The sequence below is a fragment of the Bidens hawaiensis genome, unplaced genomic scaffold (genome assembly GCF_021521415.1).
Source record: "Bidens hawaiensis isolate Kalapana, Puna unplaced genomic scaffold, B.hawaiensis_p1.1 tig00001721_1, whole genome shotgun sequence".
Taxonomy (NCBI): Eukaryota; Viridiplantae; Streptophyta; class Magnoliopsida; order Asterales; family Asteraceae; genus Bidens; species Bidens hawaiensis.
The window spans coordinates 1,448,231-1,475,605 of NW_027491098.1; the positions used below are offsets into that span (position 1 = coordinate 1,448,231).

At 33.9% G+C, this 27,375-nt stretch overlaps 4 protein-coding genes across 4 annotated transcripts; 2 read left to right on the plus strand and 2 right to left on the minus strand.

The window, feature by feature from the left end:
* Positions 1 to 652: 652 nt before the first annotated feature.
* Positions 653 to 3,631, minus strand: LOC143595863 (proline dehydrogenase 2, mitochondrial-like). Its single transcript, XM_077074782.1, has 4 exons — positions 2,954 to 3,631; positions 1,766 to 2,411; positions 1,252 to 1,492; positions 653 to 1,149 (listed from the first exon to the last, which is right to left on the minus strand). Exons 1-4 carry the CDS (start codon positions 3,464 to 3,466, stop codon positions 1,050 to 1,052), a joined length of 1,500 nt encoding a protein of 499 aa, XP_076930897.1. The 5' UTR covers positions 3,467 to 3,631; the 3' UTR covers positions 653 to 1,049.
* A 9,324-nt stretch (positions 3,632 to 12,955) lies between these two features.
* On the minus strand, positions 12,956 to 17,376 carry LOC143595871 (putative inactive ATP-dependent zinc metalloprotease FTSHI 3, chloroplastic). The gene is made up of 7 exons (XM_077074791.1): positions 17,053 to 17,376; positions 16,883 to 16,972; positions 16,270 to 16,318; positions 15,485 to 16,116; positions 14,330 to 14,653; positions 13,363 to 13,663; positions 12,956 to 13,281 (listed from the first exon to the last, which is right to left on the minus strand). Exons 1-7 carry the CDS (start codon positions 17,242 to 17,244, stop codon positions 13,124 to 13,126), a joined length of 1,746 nt encoding a protein of 581 aa, XP_076930906.1. The 5' UTR covers positions 17,245 to 17,376; the 3' UTR covers positions 12,956 to 13,123.
* A 3,724-nt stretch (positions 17,377 to 21,100) lies between these two features.
* LOC143595256 (stress-induced protein KIN2-like) lies at positions 21,101 to 21,936 on the plus strand. The gene is made up of 3 exons (XM_077074321.1): positions 21,101 to 21,156; positions 21,514 to 21,582; positions 21,686 to 21,936. The coding sequence occupies exons 1-3, from the start codon at positions 21,103 to 21,105 to the stop codon at positions 21,758 to 21,760; spliced, it is 198 nt and encodes a 65-aa protein (XP_076930436.1). The 5' UTR covers positions 21,101 to 21,102; the 3' UTR covers positions 21,761 to 21,936.
* A 2,916-nt stretch (positions 21,937 to 24,852) lies between these two features.
* On the plus strand, positions 24,853 to 27,083 carry LOC143595881 (small ribosomal subunit protein mS81 (rPPR8)-like). The gene has a single exon (XM_077074796.1). The coding sequence runs from the start codon at positions 24,928 to 24,930 to the stop codon at positions 26,872 to 26,874; it is 1,947 nt and encodes a 648-aa protein (XP_076930911.1). The 5' UTR covers positions 24,853 to 24,927; the 3' UTR covers positions 26,875 to 27,083.
* Positions 27,084 to 27,375: the final 292 nt, after the last annotated feature.

Consider the following 27,375-nt stretch of genomic DNA (forward strand, 5'->3'; position numbering starts at 1 on the left):
TTTGAGAAATGCGTTACAGCATTCTTAAGTTTGGATTGGAACTGCAACATGTAAAAGAGCATAAACATAAGAGAAAAGATATAGAAAAATAAATAGAGTTGGTGCAATGGGTGGTGGATGATGTGCTTCAAAAAAGATATAGATATTATATTCCTTAAAACAAAATTTTCTTTTACTTTTGAAGCTTGAATAAATAACTTTTGAACGTTTAAGAGGCTTTGTATTTTTCACTAGACCATCAAAGCACCAATCTCAAAACTGAATTGGAAGTCGCATGTTTATGAGTAATAGACTTATTATTGTCATATGTTTAGAGGGTGTTTGGGATTCCTTATTTTAATTTGTCTCTTTATAACTTATTGAAAAGTTGAAAGAGTGTTTAAGATTGCTTAACGTATGAGTGAAAAAGTTTCATAAATTACAAGGTTGTGACTTATGGCTTATGAAACATAAGGAATCCCATAAAAGGAGCGGTTTATCGACCATATTGCATTTAAGGTTGCTCTTATCTTATCGTAGAAGATTATATGTAAATACTTCATATGTGATAACAATAGAGAGGAGTGGTTTATCGACCATATTGCATCTCTTTACTAATTCTATCAATGAGTGTAATCGGTAATGTATTTGTTTGTTGCTCTTATTTCTCTTGAATGAATCATCTCTTTCTCCCCCGTTTTCTTTTATAAAATGATTGTAATATGTTTATGCTTTTAATTTTCTTAAAATAAACCTAAATCATCAAACCATTTTACCCAACGACATTTGATTATATTGACATAAATTCTAACCAAAGGTTACTAATAAATTATTTCCAAGTTTCAGAAAAAAAAAAACTATTTCCAAATATTATGGCTAAACCATCTCAACTGTCCTTGAACACCAAATGAACTCAAAATTCCAAAAGATTAACAAAGGGAAAACATGAATTCACTTCAAGTTCTTATTAAAGAGGAAAAAAAAACTTTTGCCCCTATATATATGTTAACTTGTGACAGCAAAAAGTGGCTCCATCCAAATATATACACGTTTATGTCGATATAAATTGCTTAGTTTGTCATGGAGTTAGCTTCTTGTTTGATCAATTGGTTTTCGCTTTCGGTTAGGCCTTGGCCGAAATATGCTTTGGTTCTCCTCTTCAATTCTTTCCTGTTAAAGAACACCATGAAACAATCATCAAATTATTAAGCATTCAAGAACAAGTTTTAATACATAAACTACAAGTGTGCACACCCTTTCAGGGTTACTTACATCGTGAGTTGCCTGTCAAGATTAGAAGAAGACAGCAACCCTTTATTCTCTTCCGCTCGTCGTAGAAGATAAGGCATGATTTGATCGACAGGCCCAAATGGCAAATACTTGCTAACATTAAAGCCTGCATTCCTCAAACCAAAAGTCATCGCGTCCGCCATGCCATAGAGTGAAGCAAACTCGAGCTTCTTACTATCTTTAGTTATTCCATATTCGCGCGCCTTTTGTGCCACCAATTTTCCTGTTATTTTATATTGACTTAGATCAAAATCTTGAATCTTTTGGTACCTTTTTCACTTGGAAATATCATGAAAAACATCCCATATGAAGTACCAAAAATCTTGAATGTTTTGAATTTTTTTCACATTAAGATTGAAATACTCATTGGCATGCATTAAAGATCAAAAAGCTTGAATCTTTTTATACCTTTTCACTTAAAAAATGATCAAGGAAAAACAACCCATATATGATGGTACCAAATGAGTAAAAAGATCAAAATGTTTTACGCTTTTACCTGAATCAAGATTGTGGGTGGCAAGAATAAGTCCACCCGCGCAATTAGAAACCTCATCAAGCATGAATGTAGCACAACCATTGAAACAATCATGTGTATCATTGATGGTATTATGAATAGGAGACTCCACGCCGAGTGAACGAGCCAACTTTCGTTCACTCGACATATAAGCCCCGCGAACCAACTTAAACCCAACAGGCAAGCCCATTTTATCAGCTGCCCTTTTGGTCAAACACATCCTCTCACCAGCGTCCTTCAAGTAGGCTTGAATGGTGCCATAAATCATCGGTCTTTGGGCCTCGTTGTACTTAACAGAAGCCCAATACGTCATGTAATCGATAGCGGGCTGGATCGAAGTGTCCTCAGCATCAATAACAATAAGTACATTGCCTTCAAAGCTTTTTTCACAAATGGTTTGTAGTCTTTGGTGAGCTAACTCAAGATCATGTTCTTCCTCAGCTGTCAAATTAGCAGGCTGTTGTAGTGTATGATAAAATGGGCTGTTTTCAGATAGTGTTGGCAAAGTTTGCTTCTTCCATGGTAGCTTGAATGATGGATTCTTGTACTCCCATCGAAGAAGATCACTCATCCTCTTGAGTAAATACACTGGACAGATTGCGGTAACCTTAACAACCACAAAAGTTACCTGTTTTTTGCATAGATTTAGATTAAATCAGATCTGGGTTGTTTGAATAACATAAAACTCAAACACAATGATCATCTTTTAGGTGAATTTGTTGTAAATCACGAAATGTCCAAAATATACATTTTGTCATGAGAAATTAACAAAATAAATATGACTTTTTTGAAATTACAAAAATATTTGTTCGACTATTATACTTTTAGTTTCTACCAATAAAAGGAGGAGATGTGTCACCGGTCATTGACGAATTAAACCATCAATGAAAATCTCATGTGCCACATTTTTTTCTCCCAAACCACATTTGAATTTATAAATAAGAAAACAAACAAACCATTTTTCTAATTCCAAAATGATCGAATCTGCTACGTCATTTTGAACATGCTGCGTCAAAGGATCCAATGTGTTGCGCTAGATTGAAATCCGTTGCGCGAAGAGACACTTGTCTAGTTGATTAATAATTTTAAAAGGTCAATAAAAATTTTGTTAATTTTCTTGGTTAAATTGAAAATGTACATTTTCTTGATTCTCTCTTTATATTAACTTACAGAAGAAAGAGGAAGAGATTGAGCAGATTCAGCAGTTTTAATCAACTGTTGAGTAGCATTATCACAAGACTCATTATCAATAGCATGCTCCAGCCCATAATCCAACATTCCTCTCAACCCCGAATCCCACAGCCGCCTAACAGTCCGACCCGTCTCAACAGTATCACCACCAGCCACAAAATGACTATAGGCCGTATGTTTAATCATACCCATCACTGCATGTCGGAACAACCCCACCTCCATCAACCGTGAATTCATAACCCAAAGGCTTAAATCCACCGCCGGCTCCACTGCGGTGACGGTTAATATGGCTGCTGAATGCATCAGTTTTCCCGTTGGAACTGATGAGAACAGGCTCTTGGTGTCCTCAAGTTCGAATATTTTGTCACCATTAGTATTATTATCTGTTGCGGTTGCAGTTGCGGTGGTGGCCGCGTTAAAGGTGGTTCTTTGTACGCGGTGGACTATAGATTTGAGTAGTTTGTTGGGCATGTTCTTGTTTATCATTGCCATGATATGGCAAGAATATCAGTTTAAGTTATAAGCAGGAAACAAATAATATAGAAAGATGTTTCTTGGCACAAGATAATATTATTTCTGGTGAATGTTTTTGAGGTTATGTGAAAGGTATTTATAGGCAAGAAATGTTAACGGGTCAAAGACGGATCCGATGACAAGACCCGTGTACGGATCGGGTTGTTGTATGAAGTATTTTTGTTCTTATGAGACTTTATTGGGGAGACGTATTAAAAGCAAACACATACCCTTCATTTGTTTTGGTTAAATCGTTTTAAACATGATCTTTTGAAATTTGATAGTCTAATTTCCATAACTATATGCCTTTAGAAGAATGGGTATTGATGGAAATGGAAAGAGTTTGTAATTGTATTTTAGTGTTTAAAAGCATATTAGCTTGAACTTATATACTTGTATACGTTAGTATAACATTTGAGTGCCTTATCACATAAGAAGTAAATGCTACTCGTGCATCTTGCATTTTGAGTTTCATGTGCGTCCAACTGAAATAAAGTTAATTTCATTTAACACGCAATTTTAATTGGTTAGTAAAACATAAAACATTAGGGTTTATTTAAAATTAAAGAAAGCATCTAATTATATGAAAACTTCTATTAAATAAATAAAATGGGTAAAAAAAACTTTAATATTTTATTATAATGTGACTATTTTTAAATTTTTATTTTTTCTATTTTTTATTTACATTATATTTATTTTCTTACAAATATATAAATAATGTTGCACGTATATAAATTCAAATATGTTGAAATTACTAGACCATCACCATCTCATATGACATTTTTCCCTTAAATCAATGTCTAGCTCTAGTAACTACTCTTCTCAGTTCTCACAAGCTTCATAATATGGTGTACTGATTGAATATAGACCACAGATGCTGGAAAACCAATGTCTAAGATGGGGTGTTGACAATTTCATTTGCAATTTGACTTGCCCCGACTATCTAGGCCACGCTTTGACCCACCATGAATCTTTTGCCCGTTTAACACCCGATACCTCCATGGGTGAGACCATGTCATGTTCCGACATTTACTCCATCTAACCCGGGACAACATCATGGACATTTGCTACCCCGCAACATGTTCCGAACATGAGTATAAATACTCAACAATCAAGAGAAAATTAGGTTTAAACGTATCATCCAACTTGTAATGACACTACCGCTCTTTTACACACAAATATTTACTCTCATATCAATTCCTCTTAAAAGGATGAGACTAACGGTGCTTAGTTTCACACAAGTATAGCTCGCCTAGGATGATATTTTATTCCCGAATACCCGTACCAGTATCTGTTTAGTACTCATATTTGTACCCGTACATGTACTTGTACGTGTCTATTGGGTACGGGTATGAGTACTCAAATTTATTGATTATAGGTACATGTACTTTCGGGTACAAGTACAGGTATTACGGGTACTGGTACCCATTTAGAATACGTGAGAGCTTTTATTAGGTTTCCAACACTCATAACTTAGCTTTCAAACAGGATTTTCAAAACATAATATATATTAGTTGACTAAGTTCATTCTCAATATATATGTGTATATTCATATATTTTGTATTCGTATATTTTTTTTTCATGTATGTGTAGTTGTGTATATCATTTAATAACATGTAATAGCTTTCTCTCTTGTTTTTCTATAGAAATTAAGGAAACAATAAACAAAGAATAAGAAAAGGGAAAATGAAAAGATAATTAGCGAAGAATAAACGAATGTTGACTTTATTTGTATAAGTTAATTTTGTTTTAAACAATGAAGCAGATGATGCAAGCCATGAAAGCACAAGCCGTGCTCGACAACCAAGACGCCCAAAAAAATGTGAATCTCAATATCACCAAAGATGAAGCAGCGAAAAAATGATAACAAATGTTTTATGCCAGTGATTCCAATGTTCGCCTTTTTTATGGTAACTTATTTGTGTTTGTCAGGTCTCGTTTCCCTTGTTTTGTGTAATAATATAATCGATACCATCGTTTGGATGGAACTGTTTATGCTGATTAGATATCGGCTCCGAAAATATGGATTTGGATCGTGCATACTGTCGATCCAACCAACACTAAACCAACCAAATTAAAAAAAATTAACATTATGATAATTATTTTTTGGATACTTTGTATTTGGTATTCATTACTTATTTTTGAATGGATTTTATATTATGATTGATTTCTTTCATTTTTAGTTTTGGTATTATGTTTTGGTTACAGTATTACGGTTTTGGTTGTGGTATTACGGTTTCAGTATTATAGATAATTGATTGTCGGTACCGTACCGTCACCGATAACCAGTTTAGTAGCGGTTTTTAAATGGGAAAATTACAAAAAATAGACATGTTTGACCAAGATTTTACCAAAATAGACATGTCTATTTTAGCCTACATCTCTCCAATCATTGGTTTTTTGACCAATAAACAACTGACACATCACCGAAGCCGGCTAAGCATTAGCCTCCACTTTATGGACACGGAATTTTATGAAAAGTAAACGGGTCCCACCTTTAACCAATAAAAATTCGACACATGTCAAAGGCGGCTAAACTTAGCCTACATCTATGGTTATTTAGCCGGCATCTTTGACTCTTAGCCGGCTTTGAGATACGTGTCTATTTAGTTAGCCGGCTCCAAATATTCCTTCTTAGCCAGTTCCAACTCGGCTTGTAGGCTAAGGCTTCACTTAGCCGCCTTCTTTTTTTCATTTAGCCGTCTAGTTTTAACCGCCAAAATTGAATATTTTACCAACCTTATTAAATATTTAGCCGGCTTCACTTAGCCATCTTCTTAGCCGGTGTAAATTTAGCCGCCAAAATTGAATATTTTACCAACCTTACCAACTCTATTAAATATTTAGCCGTCTTCTTAGCCGGTGTAAATTAGCCGGCTTAGAAGACGGCTAAATATTTAATAAGGTTGGTAAAATACTCAATTTTGGCGGCTAAAATTAGACGGCTAAATGAAAAAAAGAAGGCGGCTAAGTGAAGCGTTAGCCTACAAGCCGAGTTGGAGCCGGCTAAGAATGAATATTTGGAGCCGGCTAACTAAATAGACACGTATCCCGAAGCCAGCTAAAAGTCAAAGATGCCGGCTAAATAACATAGATGTTGGCTAAGTTTAGCCGCCTTTGACACATGTCGAATTTTTATTGGTTAAAGGTGAGACCTGTTTACTTTTCATAAAATTCTGTGTCCATAAAGTAGTGGCTAAGGCTTAGCCGGCTTCGGTGATGTGTTGTTGTTTATTGGTCAAAAAACCAATGATTGGAGAGATGTAGGCTAAAATAGACATGTTTATTTTGGTAAAATATTGGTCAAACATGTATATTTCTTTAATTTTCCCATCTATCTATTCTAATAAAAGACTACAACTTTTGCCACTTGTCAAGCTCATAGCCCTTCTCACATTTTTATAACAAATTTCCATATATGGTCCTTATCTTTTAAGTTATTTCAATATATGAATTCAAGTTTATGTTTATTAAATGTAAATACTAACTGATTCATTCATTAGCATTAATGGTGAAATAAGAAAATATCAATATTGAAGTTGTAGACCTGTTAGAATAAAATTTGAAAATCACAAGTAATTGCAAATTTAAAAAAAATAAAGGTGCATTATTGACGAAGAATTTGGATTTGTATGGTATACAACAAATTGTTTAATTGTTTTTAAGTAGAGATTCAAACAACCGTGTATAATTTTTTATATAATATTGGTTTCAAATTTGAATTTAAAATTTTCTCATATGCAGTTGAACTCACGAAATGTGTATTTTCTTAATTTTCTACAAACATTTTGTATAAATATTACAAATATGGAGAATACCTATCATATATATATATAGAAAAATGTTCAAATAAAAATAAAGAGTTTCCTGAGAATGGTAAGAACCAATAGAATTTTGACATGTGGCATTACAACCTATGGTAAAAGAACAATTCTAGGAAACTATGTCGATTATAGTGGTGAAAGAGTATTTCTAGGAAACAATGACGGTTTTTGTAATTTTAAATCTCAACCATTGATTAACATGATCCAATGGTTAAGATTTATTCGTAGTCTTCCTAGGAAACTACTTCTTTTTAGAATAACACTCCCCTATATATATAGACACACACACACACACACACATATATATATATATATATATATATAACTTAGTGTTTAGCATTAAATCATTGAAGTTGAATAGTATAATTATAATCTATATGTATAACGATTAATTCTATGAATTATCTATCATCTATTTATATGACTTTTATGTGTAGTATAAAGGGTTTTATGAATAAAAAGATCAATATTTAGTTTTTAATATTTTCTTCCATAACTCAGATCAAAATGTTTTAGAAACATATGTTTTATGACTTGATTTATACTTTTTCTATACATTCAAATATATTTAATTAATATGCCTTTATAAGATAACTTACTTAATTAAAAGCATTTGATATTTTAAACCAAAAAATTTGTTTCAATCCCCTTCCATTATTTTCGTTTTCAAAAAATCATTAAGGATATTGAAACCTAGAATATAGTTTTCATCAATTATTTACATAATTCCTATATTATATTAACTTATTAATTTTATATTTATACAAATACAACGAATTGAGGTTATGTTAGTGTTACATGTTGGTTAGTACATAATTAAATTGGTTATTATGGTTTATATTCAAAATAATGTAAAAAAACAATCGATTCATTATATGTGGAATGAGAACAATCGACTTGGACTAAATCCTGATAACCTCAGCGACTAAGGCTTAGCTTTTAATACCTAAAAATATATATTATTTAAAAACTAAAAGTTTATTTTTGTTGACCCGAAACCAATAATTACTTTGGTTAAGGTTCGGGTTAGTATTTTCTTGGGTTCGAGTTTCTCGGGTCGGGTTAGTTTGGGTTCGGGTACAGTTTTCTTGGGTTGGGCTTCAGGTTACGGGTAAAAGTTGCAGTCATACTCCCAACTATTATATATAAAAAGCACGACATTCACTTTATGCAACTTTAAATCTTCTAAAATTCTTCTAACTCGGAATAATCACTATTATTTGAACATGGTTATAAGGTTAATTGTATTTGTCATTTTTCTGGAAATTACATTCATATGTAATGAACAAATTATTTTGTTATAGTTTAATTTTCGGTTTTTATGTTGCTTGATTATATAATTTTTAATTGTAAAATATAAAATCAATTAAAAATTTGACAACAAATTTATCGTGATCAATCAATTTCAAATTCTAAAGATTACCAAAGATGATTATAACATCAAAGTGTAGATATATAATTTCTGGGATAATCATGTTTTTTTTGGATAAACATGAGTAGATGTTATCAAATGACATCATATTAATTGATTAAAATCTATGATATTTTATGTGTATGAATATTTTTTTAATAATTTCATGGATGTGATGTATTATCATTTATCTAGAGTTGGTATGTATTTGGAGAACCTTTTTTGTCGCACGGACAGCTATACGTGGCTATATCAAGAGTTATAAGCAGACATATATTTTATCTTATTAAGAGTTACAAACAGACATGGACTAAAGATTTTGATTTTTGATAAACAATGTATACCTACTAATTATACAATCACAAATGTAGTTTAAAAGGAAGTTTTTACTTATTTGTAACATATTTGTGTAATCTTAATTATCTAATTTCTGTAATTTTAATGTTAATTGTAATTGTATTAACAATATATGATCAATTTGTTAAATGTATTTCACTTAATGGTTAAAGTTTAAATTTTTCATCAATTACCCGTGTAATACACGGGGCTCAAACTAGTTTTTAAAAATAAAAACAACAAAGAGGTACTAAACCGAGTACCATACCCAAAGTACATGTACTCGTATCCGTACCCGTACCATAAAAGTTAGGTACGAGTACGGGTACCAAGATTTATTGATTTTAAGTACGGGTACGGTCCCGATCTCATCCCTAAGCTCACCTAACGTGTATAAAATTCCAGAAACCATCTACTGAAACCTCAAGTAAGATACTTTGATTCAACAATCGACATCAGAATCAATCACATCATTATGTTTTCTTTTTCCTTTGATTGGAAAAATGGGTAAATTGATTTTTGAATCTAATAAAATAAAGTTTGGTACTCAAGAAATTAAGTAAATTAGTTAAGGCTAATTAATCCACGTTGTTTTCTTGGTACCGTATCCCAACCACATGTGGTCGGTATAGATGTTGCAAAAACATTTTCGTGCGGTTAAGGATTGATAAAAATTCAAAATAGAAGATATTTTTTTTCCGACCATAAGTGGCCGGATCAGGCTCCAAAATTCCCGCTAAATCTATTCTGGCCACATGTGATCAGTAAAGGGTTGGTCAGAAATGAAATCTGGCCAGACCCTATACTGACCACATGCATGTGGTCGACATTAGAAGAGTGGTCGGGTTAGAACAGTTTTCTTGTAGTGCATCCATAACACAAAATTAAGGAGTTAATCAACATAAACCTCTTTACTTGCAACATTTTGTTGTCTATATACTGGTTGAGTTTCGCTTACACCTTTTCATGGTTTGATCACGATGTTATAGCTTCATTATGATCAAATAAATGTACTTAAAATTTTATAATCTCAAATAAAATGGGAAAGTAACATTAACGTAATGCTAGCTAGATTGGAAATTCTAATATTTTAATGGTTGCTAGCCAGGTACCCGCGCGATGCAGCGGATTACGTACAGAAATATTGCCGAGCGCATAACTAGTTAGGTTACGTGCGTTCCGTGGCCTGATTACATATTTATTGTCCTGGTATATGTAAAAATGTAATCTGCTTAACTGATGCATTAACACATGTAACATGTGGAGAAAACAAAGAAGCAAAGCTGAGATATACAACAATCTAAATAAAATATTTTTTAAACCGGCCTAGTTTGATCCGAATCTCATTCCAACCCGACATCGTTCTAACCTGAAACCTGCTATGATCTGACCTCTATCAAATCGGACCTGTACCAACCCTACTTGAACCAAACTAACCATATTTTTGTATCGACCCGTTTCGACCATAATCCAGTCTGACATATGACTCAAGCCCGCTTGATTTTTGCCGGTCCCAACTGATAATCACGTAATATGTAAACTTGCTAAGTATAACAATACCATACTCAAATTAAAGAGAATTAAATGCTTGTTTTTTTGATGTAATATATTTTTTTAAAATATTAACGTATAAAAAAGTTATGACTGTTGAAAAATCGTAGGGGTAGTTGGTTATAGAAAAAGGTGTAAATGTGTAAGTATTTAGTAATTTACAAAAATTAATTAATGTTTAAGGACCATTATTATTGTAATTATTTTTTTGAAATTAAGTTATATAACCATATAGTATGTTTGCAAAGACAATCTTACACCTAAATTTTCAAAATTATATACATTGTTAATTGTACTTAAGGTAATCATATTTATACCTTTTAAAATTTAAGAGGTCCTTCACTCACTCTTTATACTTTATATATGGTAGAGATAAGTCGTATAGTATGTTTTATAACATAAAAGAAAAAAATATGGACAAGTCGAAAAATGTGGGGACAAAGCCATGATGGAGTGATGTGTAAATGAATGGGAGTACATAAGTAGGCAGTGTCTTTATAAGGCTACAACAAATCCAAGATAATATATTTTAGTTACAATCTTACCAACCTATATATTTTTTATTATCTTCGTTTTATTACATAGTTGCTATCATAGCTGTGAATATTGTACTTGTTTTATCTGAACCGTCTATTAACGAACATGTCCATGTCGCTACAATTTATAAACTCACAATCTATAAATCAAATAAGAAATTTATTTATTCAAGCTTGCAAGTTGCAATATAAAAATGTACAAACCCGACCAATGCGTGAACAATCCAACATTTATTTATTAGAATCTTCTAAGTAACATTAATTTTTTAAGGATGGGTTTGGTATTAGCCAATGGAAATATAAACTTAAAAAACTGACTATTTTTGGTTGTATAGTACTAAAAAACAGACCTTTAATGATGCATAATATGTTTCATAAAAGAGTATAGGATATAGATGACACTTAAAAACACGTCAAGAAAGCCCCCGTTATAAATAAAGATGATAGGCATTTATGTGTCATCTGTTTATGGCACGCATTTACGACAAGCAATGTGCGCCAAGAAAGCCCTTATTATTAGTGAAGATGAAACTCGTAAAATTAACCAGTATCTAATATACACATGTTCATATGTGCATATACTTCGGAATCTTTCTAAGTTTTGTTGGTAAATAAATAAAAGCATTATTATTGATACAGTGTCTATATAAAGGATTTAAATGTATTATAATATTAAAAGAGTGTCACGATGATTTGAAAAATGAAAATCATTGTAGCCAAATGTATAAAAGATGACTGGATTATATAACGTGAGAGGTGGACCAGACCAGACCAGACCACATATCACCTATTGCAAATTGAGGCACCATACCGGACCCACTAGGGTTCTCCACATAGTACCATGCATTGTCCAGAAGGACCAGAATACAAGTCATCCACCACATCCTTAATCCAGCTTGTACGGTATGTATCCATCTGTAGTTTTATTATTGGTAAGATAAAGAAAAATATAGAATTAGACAATGTGTTGTGGTGCCGTCAAAGTGGCACAAAACAAGCCATTTCAGCAACGTTAGCGCCCACCACCATAACGCATTGAACCACATGGGGTGTCGCCCCTTCCATCGCCATCTCCTTTGCCCAATTTTAATTTCAATTAGTTACTCACTTCACAATTTTTTTTTTTTTCAAAATGCCCATTTTACGTAGTCTATTTCATCCCTACCACAACATATAGCATTATGTTTTTATTTTGTTAGTGTAATACTGCAATCAAGTGGTCAGACTCCCACGCACGACCACAACAATTTTATTGTCCGAAACTAACCCATGGACCTAATGCCATATCTATGTACTAAGGTTGTCTGTGGTGGTTCATTTACCAACGAGGGGTCCAAATCATATCTAAAAATAAGAATGATATTCTTCCAAAATAGCAACTCAGCATCAATCAAACTAAAAACGGTATTAATCCATCATTTTTGTTTGATGCCTATAACTGCGACAACTTTCCTTTGTCCTATGGCCAAACTTGTTTTTCTTATACACCTTTTATGAAGTTTGAGATAGCTAAAATGTTGAAATGAGCATTCTCAGAACTAAAACATGACAAAGTTGGCCTTGGAAGTATCTTTGGTGTATAGAAAATTGATTACATATGTCAATTTATCAGTTTGCATCAAATAAGTATAGAAAATTAAGGTAATCTTAATCATATACGTCAATTACCGTCGCCCCCAAATCAGGTAAAGGTTATAATAAATCAAAACAAAATAAAATAAATAAAAATAGCTTGTTATAACCATATTAAAAAAAAAGTATCAAAATAATTCATATTGCAGAGCCGTATTTTGGTGTTGTTCTGTAAGCAGGACAAACTAGACATTATGTCTCCAACAACATCCGTCTAATTATTTCCTTAATTGATCATCATGGTTTATAGATCAAACACCTCAAAATAAAAACTTCCAAATACAGAACAAATTTAAAAATCCTACAAATGCATTATACTTACTATACACACATGAACCCAACTCCATCAATTCGCCATCCCAAAACCCATAGACCCACCCGGTGCACGATCCCGAGTCCCTGGTCCAAATGGAAACGGTTTACCCGCAGCCACATGATCATAAACTTTCCCTTTAGCTCTATCCACAGCTTGAAATATATCATCTTCAGTAACAACATCCCCACCTGAAAAAACAACATTAATATTATCAAAACTAATAATTTAATTTAACATAGTTCAGGTCGAGTTTAGACTTTAGATTTAACCTCTTCTAGCAGCAAGAAGAACCGATTCCCGAACAATATTTTCAAGATCAGCCCCTACTAAGCCCGGTGTGAGCGATGCAACCTCCTTGCAAATCTCTTCCTTATCATCCTCAAACGGCACATTTTTCATATAAAGGGCAAAAATGTCTTGTCTGCCTCTCTCATTTGGTGCATCCACACGCACTTTTCTTGAAAACCGACCCGGTCTCATCAAAGCCGAGTCCAGTGTTTCGGGTCGATTGGTAGCAGCTATAACTACCACACTTTCCTCTTTCTCAAACCCATCCATTTCGGTCAAAAGCTAAAAAAATGCCACACACCCGATTAAAATTAATGAATGTTAAGAAAAAAAAAACGTTTTCAACAAACAAATTAACAGTATGACTATTAACACATTGACGCTTGTCCCTTTTTGTCAAATTCTGCAGCAACTCAGCGCCAGATTAAGAAATCACGTGCCAACTCAGCGCAAAATTATTTTACTTTCTTTCGCTGAATTTTAAAATAAATATTGTTATGATAAATTAGAAAATAAAATTAAAATTTTTAATTTTTTATCTTTAGTAAAAAGAAATTTCAAAACACTTAACATCATTAAAACTTCAACTTTAAAACTAAAAACTGTTGATGATTAAAATTAGAACATTACTAAATCAAATAAAATTAACAAAAAGATTTTAAAGAATGTTTAAAACTAAATTTTAGAAAATATCCTAAAAGTTTAAACTATTAAAAATTAAGTTTTTAAAAGTTGCCACATGACAAAATATTGACACGTTGGCGCGTAAAATAAGCAACTCATGCACCACTTCGGCATCATTACATCAAACTCTACTTTGATAAAAAAAATAAAAAGTCAAAGATCAATTTTGTAATGTTTTTGGTCAATTGGGCCAATTTGGTAATTTTTTCTTAGAATTAACATGACGTTTGACCACAAAAGTCAAAGTATGGAACTTGATGTTACCTGGTTTAGTGTCTGATCCCGTTCACAATTTAAAGTTCTGCCACGTTGACCGCCCACAGCATCTATCTCATCTATAAAGATAATTGACGGCGAGTTTTTTCTCGCCTCACGAAACAGATCTCTAACTCTAGCAGCACCTCGGCCCACAAAAACCTCCACCAATTCACTACCAGAAATTGAAAAAAACGACATTCCCGCTTCTCCAGCTACCGCACGGGCCAATAATGTTTTCCCAGTTCCTGGTGGGCCCGATAACAAGACACCTTTAGGAGGTTTGGCACCAAGTTTAATGTACTTGCTGTCTCCTTTCATGCACAACACAATCTACAAAAGTCAAAGTTCAAGTTTCATCAAGTCAAAATTTAATCTAATGTAAGAAAGTTGGTTGGTTTGGATAAGGATATAAATTTCTGACATGACAAGGACTTAACACAAAATTTGTGGGTTTGAGTTTGATACTTTGATATAAACAGGTTTGGGTCGAACCAGTGAATTCGTTTAGAAAAACGGGTCTTATTTCAGGATCGCTGTTTTGGGTTTTGTATAAACAGGTTTGTGTCGGTTTAAGGTCAAACCTGCAAATGCGTTCAGCTAAACGGGTCTTGTTGGTGCCAACCCAGTGTATTCACGGGCTGACCCATTATATCAATTTATTCTTTATTTTATTTTCTAAAATGTGCTTTATGCAATAAATCTTAGGCCAAAAATTAAAACTAGAAAGGAATTGAGAATAAGTTTTTCAAGTAAACCATAATTGTCTTATATAAATTAGTATTCTTTATGTAAAAATGTAAATTTAAAGTATTAACATGCGAATATAATACAAAAAACCTTTTAGGTCAAACAGGTTGTGTTAGTGTTAACCCACAAATACATGTATCGTGTTTGCATTCACATATCTGACACGATTTTTGAATTTGGGTCATTTTTGGGCCTAAACAATTAACCGTTTAGCTAATGCTGTAAAGATATCGGCATAAGCTTTTAAAACTAAATTTAAATTGTAATTGTTTTATATAAAATCATGTATTCTGATAAAAATATGTAAAATTATAAACTTGCAGATCAAATGGGTCGTGTTCGGGTAAAACCCGCCAACCCACGAGCACGACCATTTAGCACCCTTAGTTTTAGACATTAGTACAACAATATTACCTCTAAAAGTTCAGTCTTGGCAGCATCAACGCCTTTAACATCATCAAACGTTACTACCGACTGTTTCTTACTCGGTTTCTTCTTTGTCATTTTCCCTAGGTCATGTTGAAGATTAAGCTGGTAAAAAGTAAGCATCACCATGATCCAAAACGGCGCCACTTGAAAGAAAACAAACAAAAAATTCCTTGTTGACGCAGAGAGAAGCGCACGGTTAGATCCATATGTAATCCCCTTATCTTTCAGCAACCTAAACAGCTCATACTTATCATCTTCCACATTTCTTGTATGATACTGCCAATGTGGAAAGTACTTGTTAATAGCCACTTGCAACTGTGCTGTTAGTGAACCAGAATCAGACTCGGCCTCTGCAGTTTGAACATTCTGGTCTTCTAGAAGTTCCTTGTTGAAGTATATTTGACGGGAATTTTCAACAAACTGAACGTGTGTGACACTTCCTTCTTGTATGCCATCAACTAAATGTGAATATGGAACCTCAATGTAGTTTGAACTGGGTAGCTTTTGAAGCCCAATAGAGCATAAGGTTATTGCAAAACAAAAGGAGGCTCCAACCACAACTGTATAAAGCTTTCGGCTTGAACTTCCATTAGTGTTTGGTCTTTTCACCTGTTTCTCTGTAAATTGAGTTGTAGAACAAGTATAAATGATATTAATTAACAACTGTTGGACTTACACAAACTTCTAAATTTGATAGCCAAACAACTTGTTTACAGATTACATAATAAATTAATTTACAGTAAGCAAACCAAAGTTTGCATAATGCATACCTTCTTTTACATCTGCAACAGCATCGGATTTCTTCCAACGGCATTTTAACTTCAAAACGAAAATCAAATTAAAAAATGAGCAATATTAATAATATATGCATACACAGAAGCATAAGCAGATCTAGCATACAATGAGGTGTATCCCAGGATACCCCTCGACTTTCTTGCAAAGTGTAAATCAGTGCAATTTTTTTCTTCTTCGTTTTATATATTTAGATACCCCTAAGCAACTAAGCCCAAAATTTTTTTCGGGACACCCCTGATATTTTCTTCTAGATCCGCCGCTGCATAGAAGAGTTCTAGGCATAACACTTTTTTTTACGAGAACAAAATAGATCATTTATTTTCCAATCTTAATAAAATTAACAGGCGGTTGACATGTAATGTTTATTGATCTTTCTAATATTCTAAAATACATATAAACAATATTCGATTATTTATAGAACCTACACTGTGCAAATCATGAGTGGGGGGTATATATGTTTTTCACATTTGTTCGTAAGAAGCAAACGTTTATAAAGGTTTGTTCTTTTTGTTCACGCAATAATAATAAACCTATGGCCCTATGTATATCCACAATGCAAAATCAAGCTACTAAAACAACTTGACAAACCTTATCATTCTTGTTATTGTGATCATCACATAACGGATCGAAACCGAAGCAATTTCCCCAACTCATCTTCCCTATTGGACCACACCTTTCCTAAACAATATAAAACACACATTAACAACCGATAACTAATTAAATACAACAGTACAACACATAAACAAACAAATCCTAACCTTAACAAGAGCAGATACAGGTTTAACAGCATTAACAATCGAAGGTATACGACGGTTAAGAAAACGGTTTGAGCCAACGATGCATGAAGAGTTTCGAGAGTAATAATAAGACGCGTGTGATCGATCTGCCGATACTTTTGTGGGTTTTAGAGTGATCAATCGTGAGGTGTTCGACAGCATATCGGTAGACATATGGGTTCACCGGTAGTATGTAAATGCAAGTCGATTAGTTCATAAAACCCTTGATTGTTACAGAATATTAGGGTTTGGATCAGTGACGGTGAAGCAGAGTCGGCTACTACACGCAGTTACGTGGTGAACAAGTTTCTAAACGAAAATGGTTATATAGTGTGCACTGTAGGGCTTGATTTATATGTGGGCCAACTGGCCCAAGGTTTTAAATTATATTAGGATTTGAGGTGGGCATAAAACTCTTATCTACCTAACCTGATATATTTAAAATCGGTTTCTACCTTACCCATATTTTAACCTTTGTTAACGAAACCCGAAACCAGTTCCTACTTGGTTCCGTCTCTTAAAATAACTCGATTTGTCCGCCTCTAATTTGGATTATTTTAATCATTTTTTTGCTCACAATGTCGTTAAATTTAAAGGAATTCATAGATGAACAATGTTTTTTTTATTAGAGAAAATAAGAATTTTTTTAAAAAATGGTGCTTGTTTCAAAAAATTAATCAACAAACTTGACATTAAATAATTTGTTAAACATTCAGTTCGTTTACAACTTATTTCACTAAAATAGTGAGAATTTTTTATGACTGACAAAAAGAATCACTCAACGAATGACATAAGCTGTTTAATGATTGAAATTATTCTCAAGAATTCCTGGAAACAAAATTTAAATCTTTGCAAATGTTGGACCAAAATGCAACGTGACTATAAATGTTTGGTTGTCACATGCCATTTATCCTATGACAACTTTTATTACTCGTCTAGGTTTAGCTTTAGATTCTAAAGGTCTAAGCCATATATTGTGGCAAGTGCGAGAGCGCAGTGCCTAGTCACGTCAGTAAACTAGGTGCGAAACACCGCTGCATAGGTGTGTCGAAGGGCGCAAAAGGAGCATAAGTGAGGCCGATACCTAGCATGAGAGAGATGGTGGTTTGCCTTTAGCTTTTATAAAGATTAAATAATATATAATCCAATCTTTACATCAATCTTTTTCTATCATTATACCTCACATTTAACCCCATCATAACACATGTGCTTAGGTGTGAAATATGAAACGCTCCAATGCTTATGTGACGTGCTTCTATTCCACTCAAGATTCAGGTTCTCGTTGAAGTTGCACTCGTCTTAAGACTGTCATCTTCTAACATAGGTGTAGCTCAAGCTAAACTCTCCGCCTAAGAATGGCTTTTGTTCAAATCGACCTATTTAGGCAACCCTTGATACTCGGTTAAAAAAGAGGACGCTTCATATTCTTAGGATAAGTAAAACAATGTTAAAAGCATCTTAGTTTGGTTTTAGCAAGCTCTCTTAATTGCTCATCGAGTATCATCTAAAAGCTATAAATATGGTGGTTAGCGTGAGAAATTTTCTAACACGCAATTTTCATTCTATATTTGCAAAGATGTACTCTAAGGAAGCTACGACGGTGTATGCAGTGGCGGATCTACTAATATTGGATCGTTGTCAAGCAACTTTTTGAAAATGTGTATGTTACGTGTGCTATCAAAATTATAATGGTCTTTGTCACAACGAGTAGTATATGTGGTTAGTTAAAACTATAGTTAAATCATTTAATATGATCTTTATTTGGGAAAATTCTCAAAATAACCCTTTTGAGGAGAGAGAAATGGGAAAATAGCCCAAACTAGCGATGGGCAGAATCGGTACCGGTATCGATACCGAAATCGGTACCGATTTGGTACCGTTGGTATCGCATTTGTACCAAAGTAATAAGTTTCGGGATCGGTACGGTGCCGGTACCGGTACCAAGAATTTCCGATTTTTGGGATCGGTATTTTCGGGACCGGTATCTGTCGGTATTGTTATGGTACCATGTTCATCCCTAGCCTAAACTCCCTAAATATTCCCAAAATAGCCCACTAATTTTGGACTGAGGCGACGGGATCCGACGAGATCTTAAATCCAATAGAAATTTGACAAGTGTAATGGTTTTTGAAAATCCGACGAGTTATTTGAAAATGTTGGGAGACCAGTCCGTATTTTCCACTAAATCTTCTTCTAATAAAGCATCTTGTCCGACGGTTTAATAATGCTTCCTACCAGATCCTTCAAATTCCAAAAACTTAGGAAATTGTTCATTTAAACTCAGTCTTTCAAGGCGCAATTGTAGTGAATTTGTACCAAGGAGACGGGCTAGTAGTTTATTTCTTATGAGTTGAAATCTACTCCACACCTACGATATTTATTTCTAATCCGTCTACACCGACAAGATTTTATGTAATTCCATCTACTCCGACATGATTGTCCAATGAATATAACTTACATTATTTTTCATCTTCATATTCCTACTTCATCTTCTAAATAATCCGGCTCATACCACCCTAAAGTCCTAAACCTTCATCTTCCATGGAATTTGATAATGTTGTTTGTTATGTGGTAATTGGCAAACAAGTAATGGAAACTATAATTATGTTCCAATAAACTGTAAACATGGAGATTTTAGTCTTGCTTCAAACATCAACCATTCCAAGCTAATTAATTTATTGAAGCTCGGTTTAAGGTAACACACATTTCACGATTATCATAGAAGTTCTACATATAATGTAAAATATGGATGAACCCGTAAGAATTTAACTAAAATATCGTCTCCTTAGTACAAATTTAACAAATATGTGTCTTGAAAAACAAAGTTAAAAGACACATTTTTCTATGTGTTAAAACTTGTAGGGGTCAGGCAGGAAACCTTAATAAACCGTCTGGCACGACAACTTTTAAGAATAAGATTTAGTGAAGAAATATGGACGGGTCCCTCAATATTTCAAAATTATGGACCCCTAGTACAAATTTAACAAATATGTGTCTTGAAAGACAAAGTTGAAAGACACATTTTTTCATGTGTTTAAAACTTGTAGGGGTCAAGTATGAAACCTTAATAAACCGTCTGGCAAGACAGCTTTTGAGAATAAGATCGATTTAGTGAAGAAATATGGACGGGTCTCTAAATGTTTTCAAAATTACGGTCTCTTTGGTATAAATTCACCATAAATACGTCTTGGAAGATTGAGTTTAAATGCACAATTTCCCAAGTATTTGGAATTTGAAGGGATCTGGTATGAAACATTATTAAACCGTCGGGCAAGACTGTTTTATTAGAAGAAGATTTAGTGGAAAATTTGGACTGGTCCCCCAACATTTTCAAATAACTTGTCGGATTTTCAAAAAACATTACACTTGTCAAAATTTCTATTGGTTTAAAGATCTCGTCGGCTCAGTCCAAATTTAGTGGGTTATTTTGAGAATATTTATGGATTTTGGGTTATTTTCTCATCTCTCTCTTCTCAAGAGAGTTATATTGAAGCCGAGTTATTTTTGGCTTCTCGGTTAGAGACCTTATAGAGCTCCACAAGACCATCAATCTCGGTCCTATAGAAAAAGAGGTGTTTCATGGAATTATCATAATTGCTTGCTGGAGACTTTGGAAAGCGAGAAACGAAAAAGTTTTTGGAGAAAAAGAGGTTATTTTGGAAGAGATTATAGGAGACATAAAGGCTTGTGGTTTCCTTTGATTCAAGTATAGGTCTAAATTTATATCTTTAGCTTGGGTGAATTGGTGTAATTTTGATTTCATGTAATTTTTTTTCTCTTTTTTTTGGCTGCTCTCCGGCTTGTGGTTGCGGCCTTTGGGTGTTGTTTTTTTTTTTGATGTTGGTGTTTATAAAAGTTAATCTTTAAACAAAAAAGAGTTATTTTGGAAATTTTCCCTCTTAATTTTCTCTCAACTAAAGATCAGTGTTCAGTGTTCAATCCCCCAATCATTTTGGGTTAATGAGCTCTGGTTTCTAGTCCTTTTAACACATTTCCTTAAAACAGTCATATAGCCCACTAATTTAAGAAAAAATGAACCAACAGAACGCCGGATTTCAAGCTGGTCAGGCCGAAGGCCAAGCCGAGGTTACTAATTTCCCTCTAGAAGTTTATTATTCGTTACATCATCCTATATCAAACCTCACATCATGAGTAAATGGTCTGTATGTATTGTAATTTCATGTATGATGTCTGTGTGACATTAATTTAATACGCGTAACTCAAATTTCGTATAATAATATAATCATATTAAAGGAGTTGATAAAGTGATATTTTATTCTCCTTTTTTATCGACGTAAACTTGTGTCACATCTCTTAAATCAATAAGTTATACTTATATTGTCTCGTGTGTTTGTACGGTTCACCTATTTTGGGCTTACATAATTTTTTGAGTCAATCTTTAAATAGTTTATATCGTGAAAGTATTATATAACATGTTATCAGGAAAAAGGTAACCAATTGATGGACCAAGCTAGCAATGCTGCCCAGGCTGCCAAAGAATCAGTGCAACAGGTATTACTTCAAATATTGTTTTTATGATTCGTACTAATTAAAGTAAATTAGGACTAAACCTTTATACGAGACATTTAATTACTTAATAATCAAAATTTTGTAGGCTGGTCAGCAAATACAAGAAAAGGCTCGGCAAGCAACTGAGGCAGTGAAGGATGCAACTGGAATGAACAAATGAACGGACATATTTCTTCGACATTGTTTTTTCTTTATATTTTATTTGAGTTTGGCAATATTTTAGTTGCTATCTTTGTTTCAAAACTGTGTAGCGAAAAAAGAATCTAGATGCATCAGATTATTTAACATTTGTGTTTCAATAAAATAATAAAATAGTTTTAAGGGTGCTGGCTTAGCACCTTAACACTATTTTGGTTGCAATATCTTATTTACATAATGCTTTCTTGTTACTTTTCAATTTTTAAATTGTATCATTTTGTTGTCAATGCAACAAATACATTCATTAATTTGACACAGCATAATAAACTATTTTGCTTTTACTTTTTTGAAAAAAAAATATATAAGGGTGTTTTCTTTTATGTTATTGATTTTGTGTCGAGTTTCATGGGCCAGGGCCTTTACAAAGGGAGGGAGGCCCACTAACATATAGCCTATTAAAAACCCATTATTGGCTGTCTAATTAAATTTATAGTAATGCCCCTCTTAAGATTAATGCATTCTACTATTAAATCAACCCATTTTTAACCTGGACTGTCTTCTGCTCTCACTAAAAAAGATAACTTGATCCGTCACTAACGTTAGCTTGTTTGACTAGTCATGTCCTAAACATATGTTGTATATAATTGTTCGGTTAAATATGCATATGAATAAATTTGATGATGAAATTATACGAAATACTTTGAAGTAGTTTAAGACGTGTGCTGTGCCGATTAGTGTGGTTCATTAGTATGTGAAAGAGATGATCGGGTTATGTTAGTAAGCTCACACTCACTAACATACGTGATATATATTAGTTATTACCAACAAATCGATGATGAATCCCATTAGAAAAAAAAATGTTAGTAATCACCAACAACTCAACGAGGGATAACATAACCCAAAAAGTAGAGACCATATCCAACGGATTACCACATGACCACTGATGCAGGTCAATCCAAATCTGGTCTTTATATGTAGGAATATCTTTTGACGGACGATCCATAGTAATACTAAGAATAAGCTTTTTGCCCACATTTTTGTTGGACGGGAAGTTTTTCGACGGGTGTTACCTGGTAATACTAAAGATAATTTTTCAAATTATATTTTCTATTTTTTTTCATTTCATTGTTGCGGACTATTTTGCGATAGGTAAACCTGCCAGTAATATAATTTACTTCGAATATAGCAAGGTAAACTTACCATTTATGATAACCGATGATCAACCAATTCAAACCTGTAAACAGGGGCGGACCCACATAGGTCCGATCGGGGTCCCGGGACACCGATGTTTTTTAAAAATTACTTAGAGACGGTATATTAAATTTTGTAAGGACCCCATAAAAATTAATACTTGAAACCCATACTATTAGGATTGAACTGGTATAGTGGAAAGTCCCTTGTTTTACTTGTGAGAGGTTGTAGGTTCAAGCCTCACCATACTCCTTTTTTGTTGTTTTCTTAAAATCCTAGTCTTAGTTATTCAGTTAGGGTATTTGTGCTTTTTGTTAGTTTCTCTCATATAATCATTATCACCATGCAACATATATAATGTTAACATGGATTTTGCATATTCTTTTATTATTTAACTTGTGTATGTATATTATAATTAATCATTTATTTGTGTTAGAGTTATTTTTCATGTTTTGGTCAATTATGTAAGACCATATATATAGATTACGTTCATGTTTTTCGGGTATGAATTAAAAGTGTATGTTTCATCTAGTTTCTAATTTAGATTCTTTCTACTTACTCGTTTCCAATGACACCATAGTTCCGTGTTTTATTATGTTCCTCGCCTCGACCCGACCCGAATAACGACCGACCCGAAAAATTTTGTAAACCGAAAAAATTGGGACCCCATTGACAAAAAATCCTGGGTCCGCCACTGCCTGTAAAGGTAATCAAAAAATGAGTTTCATTTCGGTCAATGCCTATTCGAATTCATAGTTTTTGAAACTAACTTAATAATTCGGTTTCGTTTTAACACATTTTTAAAACTAAAGTTAGTTTTGTTTTAATCACTTTTGGTTTGGTTTGAATTTTTTTTTTTTTTTTTTGCATATAACGCTAAAATGGTATCTGATTAGTAAATAAGTTTTAAATTTCTTTTGTTATTATCAAATTAAATCAAGGTTTGGACAAGAAATAAGTATTGGTTATTATTCGAAATCAAGGTTTCTTTAATTCTTTTGCTAGATTTGCATTTCTTTCTATTATCTAAAATAGTAGAAAAATATTTGTACTTTTTTTTTTACTATTGAAAATGCAAGTATTTTATTACTGGATAAATTATTTGTACAAGAATGTATTAATGGGGTATAAACACTCATTTTTTCTAGAACATAAGATGGTAGCATACCTGCGATTAGGGCTGTTCAAAACCGGATATCCGAACTTTCAGATAATCGAAACCGGATATCCGAACCTTTCGGATAATGAAAATCACTATCTGAATCCGAATCCGAAACTTCGGATATTTGAACTTCGGATATCCGAATATCTGAAAAAGAAATAAAAAAAATTGTGAGGGTGGGACTGACGGAGACGGACGATGGTGGTGTTGGAGCTGTCGTGAGGGTGGGACGGACGACGGTGGTGTTGGTGCTGCCGTGATGGTGAGACAGACGGTGGTGCAGCTGCTGCGGCTGCCGTGAGGAGTGAGGACGGAGTGAGTGAGGGTTAATGTGTGAACATTGGAAGAGAAGAAAGAGGCGCTTGTGTGCTGCTTGTGTTATGTGTTTGTGTTGTGTGTGTTATAAGAGAGAGGGTTTTATATTATATAATAATATAAAATAAAATTAAAATTAAAATACCGAATAATTCGGATAATTCGGATTTCCGAAAAATCTGAAAACAGCTATCTGAATCCGAATCCGAATATTTGGATATCCGGGGTTCGGATATCCGAATTTTCGGATATCTGAAAATTCAGATAGTTCAGATACAGATAGTCGGGATAATTCGGCTATGGATTTGAATTCGGATAATTTTAAACACCCCTACCTGCGATCACAAACGTTTAAGTTCGTCTTAAACAAAGAAGGTTTTATATTTCCTTAAAAATAAACTATTTATATATTTAAAGATTTAAAATAATTGTATTATTTACTGAGCACACACTATCCAGTCATCAAGAACCATAAACCCTAAATCGTATCAGAACCTCATTCATTTTCAGCAGCCGAAATCATGAGAAATCAATGGCGTCTTCTTCTCCAACGTTGCAAACCTGTTTCAGAGCTTCAATACAACAAGGTAACATCATCATCATCAACCCATTATTATTATTATTATTATCCTAATCGCACTTCCATTCCACTCATTCCCACTCACAATACCCATTTCCATAACCCTAATTTCCGAAGATTATTCTCTTCATCATCATCACCCGAACCCATTATCACCTCCACATTAATCGAACTGTATTCAGATCCAATTAAAACCAACGAAGATGTTATCCAAGAATTAAATTCCAAACCTGACCTGGGTATTGATAATCATGTAATTGAGCTTTTTAAGACCCGCGGGTCACCGGGTTCCGGTAAAATGTTTTTCGATTGGGTTATGTCTAAAGAAACTGGTGATTTGAGATCCAATTTGAGCTCTAATTCGTGTAATAGGTTATTGGGAATGTTGGGTGGAAATGGGTTAGTGAAGGAGTTTTGGGATTTGGTCGAGACGATGAAGACGAAAGGGTTCGGAGTGAAGAAAGGCGCCTCGGTTAGAACTATGGTCAAGTTTCAGGAAGACGGGTTGGAAGGAGACGTGGAAAAGTTGAAGGATTTGTTTGCTTCCGGGTCGGTGGATGCTTCGGTTGATAGCGTTAGCTCGAGGGCTTGTAAGGTTATTAGGCAAGGGCCGTGGGGGGACGATGTGGAAACGAAGTTGCGGGATATGGGGGTTGAGTTTACTAGTGAGCTGGTTAAGTCTGTGTTGGAGAATCTTGGAACCGAGGTTAATAAAGCGGTTATTTTTTTTCGGTGGGTTGAGGAGAGCGGTTTGTGTAAGCATGATGAAGTGACTTATAATGCTATTGCGAGAGAGGTTGTTAGAGAGGAGTATATGGATAAGTTTTGGAGGTTGATTGATGAGATGAGAGCTAAAGGGTTTGATATTGAAAAAGCTAATTATGTTAAAGTTTTGAATAAGTTAGTTAGGAAGAAGATGTTGAAAGACGCGGTTGAGTTATACGCGTTTGCTATGAGTGGAAATACAAAGCCCTCGGTTCAAGATTGCCCGTTTTTGTTGAGAAAGATAGTGACGAGTGAGAAGTTAGATATGGATTTGTTTTCAAAGGTTTTAAAGATTTATAAAGATGGCGGGAATAAGTTAACAAACGCTGCGTTAGATAGCGTTCTGAAGTCTTTAACGAGTTTCGGTAGGTTTAACGAGTGCAACAAGATTTTAAGAGCAATGGAGGAGGTGGGTTTCTTTCCTAACGAAAATTTGCAAAGCAAAATCGGTTTCCACCTCAGCAAGAACGACGAAACAGAGGAGGCAAGTAAGTTTCTTGATTTCGTGGAAGATTCTAGAACAGTTCCGAGTTATAAAATGTTCGGCTCACTGATTGAAGGATACTGTCTTTCGGGTCATTTAGATAAAGCGTGTGATTGTTTCTCAAAACTGATTGAAAATGGCGGGAGTGCGTATGCCGGATACGCATTAGAAACATTGACAAATGCTTACTGTTCTAAGAACCAGTCACTCGACGCGTATAAACTTGTTTTAAAAGTGGTTAACGAGAATGAAGTTAAGCCATGGCATACGACCTATAAATTATTAATAAGTAAGTTATTGGATCAAGGGCTGTTTAAAGAAGCTACCGATCTTTTTGCTCCGATGAAAGCTCACGGGTACCCGCCTTACGTTGACCCGTTTGTTAAATACGTTTCAAAAACTGGTACTACTGATGAAACGGTTATGTTTTTGAAAGCAATGAGCTGCAAGAAAGTACCTTCAACAGCGGTTTACCTGCGGGTTTTCAAAGCTTATTTTAAGGCAGGAAGGCATAATGATGCACAAGATTTTCTTTCAAAATGTCCGCGGTTTATTAGAAACCAAGTGGATGTTTTGACTCTGTTTTCTTCCATGAAATGCGGTAAAGATACAAATGTGCGCGCACATGTGGCTGCGTAAGGGTCGAGAATTATTTTTTGGTATTAGAAGAAAGTGAAGTGTGATTCTCTTTGGTTTTTGGTAAGTTGGTAGCATTTATATTTTGAATAATTTTTTTCTTGGACTCATTTATAGTTTGTAACATTCACGAATGGTGCATCTTGATGCTTTGAAATGCAATGCTATAAACTGACAAGTAATGCTAGTGGATTTTATATTTCTTGGTATTAACCGAGTATGTATCATGGTTACATAGTTAAAACAATATCCATTGTTTGTTAGAATGTGTTACTTGTGTAGGGTTGACTGATTGAATAGGCGACCCGAACCGAACTCATGTATTATTTGTGTCGTGTCATATCGTGTTGTGTTTTGAGTAGGCGACTAGGGATATTTAATATTAGTATTTAAAATTGAGTATGTAACTAGCGAGTTCTTACAAGCAAGCAACTCAAGCAAATGAACATTTTCGTGATCAGTTTCATTTTACTAGTTTATTTCGTCTCATTTGGAAATAGCAAT

What these genes read in the sequence shown, in the direction of transcription:
- LOC143595871 (XM_077074791.1), bottom strand. Translation starts at nt 17,244, where the DNA reads ATGTCTACCGATATGCTGTCGAACACCTCACGATTGATCACTCTAAAA. An exon ending in CTGTATCTGCTCTTGTTAAG is followed by an intron (nt 16,973 to 17,052) that starts GTTAGGATTTGT and finishes TATATTGTTTAG; the next exon opens with GAAAGGTGTGGTCCAATAGG. An exon ending in TGTTGCAGATGTAAAAGAAG is followed by an intron (nt 16,117 to 16,269) that starts GTATGCATTATG and finishes CTCAATTTACAG; the next exon opens with AGAAACAGGTGAAAAGACCA.
- LOC143595256 (XM_077074321.1), top strand. Translation starts at nt 21,103, where the DNA reads ATGAACCAACAGAACGCCGGATTTCAAGCTGGTCAGGCCGAAGGCCAA. An exon ending in AGGCCGAAGGCCAAGCCGAG is followed by an intron (nt 21,157 to 21,513) that starts GTTACTAATTTC and finishes ACATGTTATCAG; the next exon opens with GAAAAAGGTAACCAATTGAT. An exon ending in CCAAAGAATCAGTGCAACAG is followed by an intron (nt 21,583 to 21,685) that starts GTATTACTTCAA and finishes AAAATTTTGTAG; the next exon opens with GCTGGTCAGCAAATACAAGA.
- LOC143595881 (XM_077074796.1), top strand. Translation starts at nt 24,928, where the DNA reads ATGAGAAATCAATGGCGTCTTCTTCTCCAACGTTGCAAACCTGTTTCA.
- LOC143595863 (XM_077074782.1), bottom strand. Translation starts at nt 3,466, where the DNA reads ATGGCAATGATAAACAAGAACATGCCCAACAAACTACTCAAATCTATA. An exon ending in CACCCACAATCTTGATTCAG is followed by an intron (nt 1,493 to 1,765) that starts GTAAAAGCGTAA and finishes ATAAAATAACAG; the next exon opens with GAAAATTGGTGGCACAAAAG. An exon ending in CTTGACAGGCAACTCACGAT is followed by an intron (nt 1,150 to 1,251) that starts GTAAGTAACCCT and finishes GTTCTTTAACAG; the next exon opens with GAAAGAATTGAAGAGGAGAA.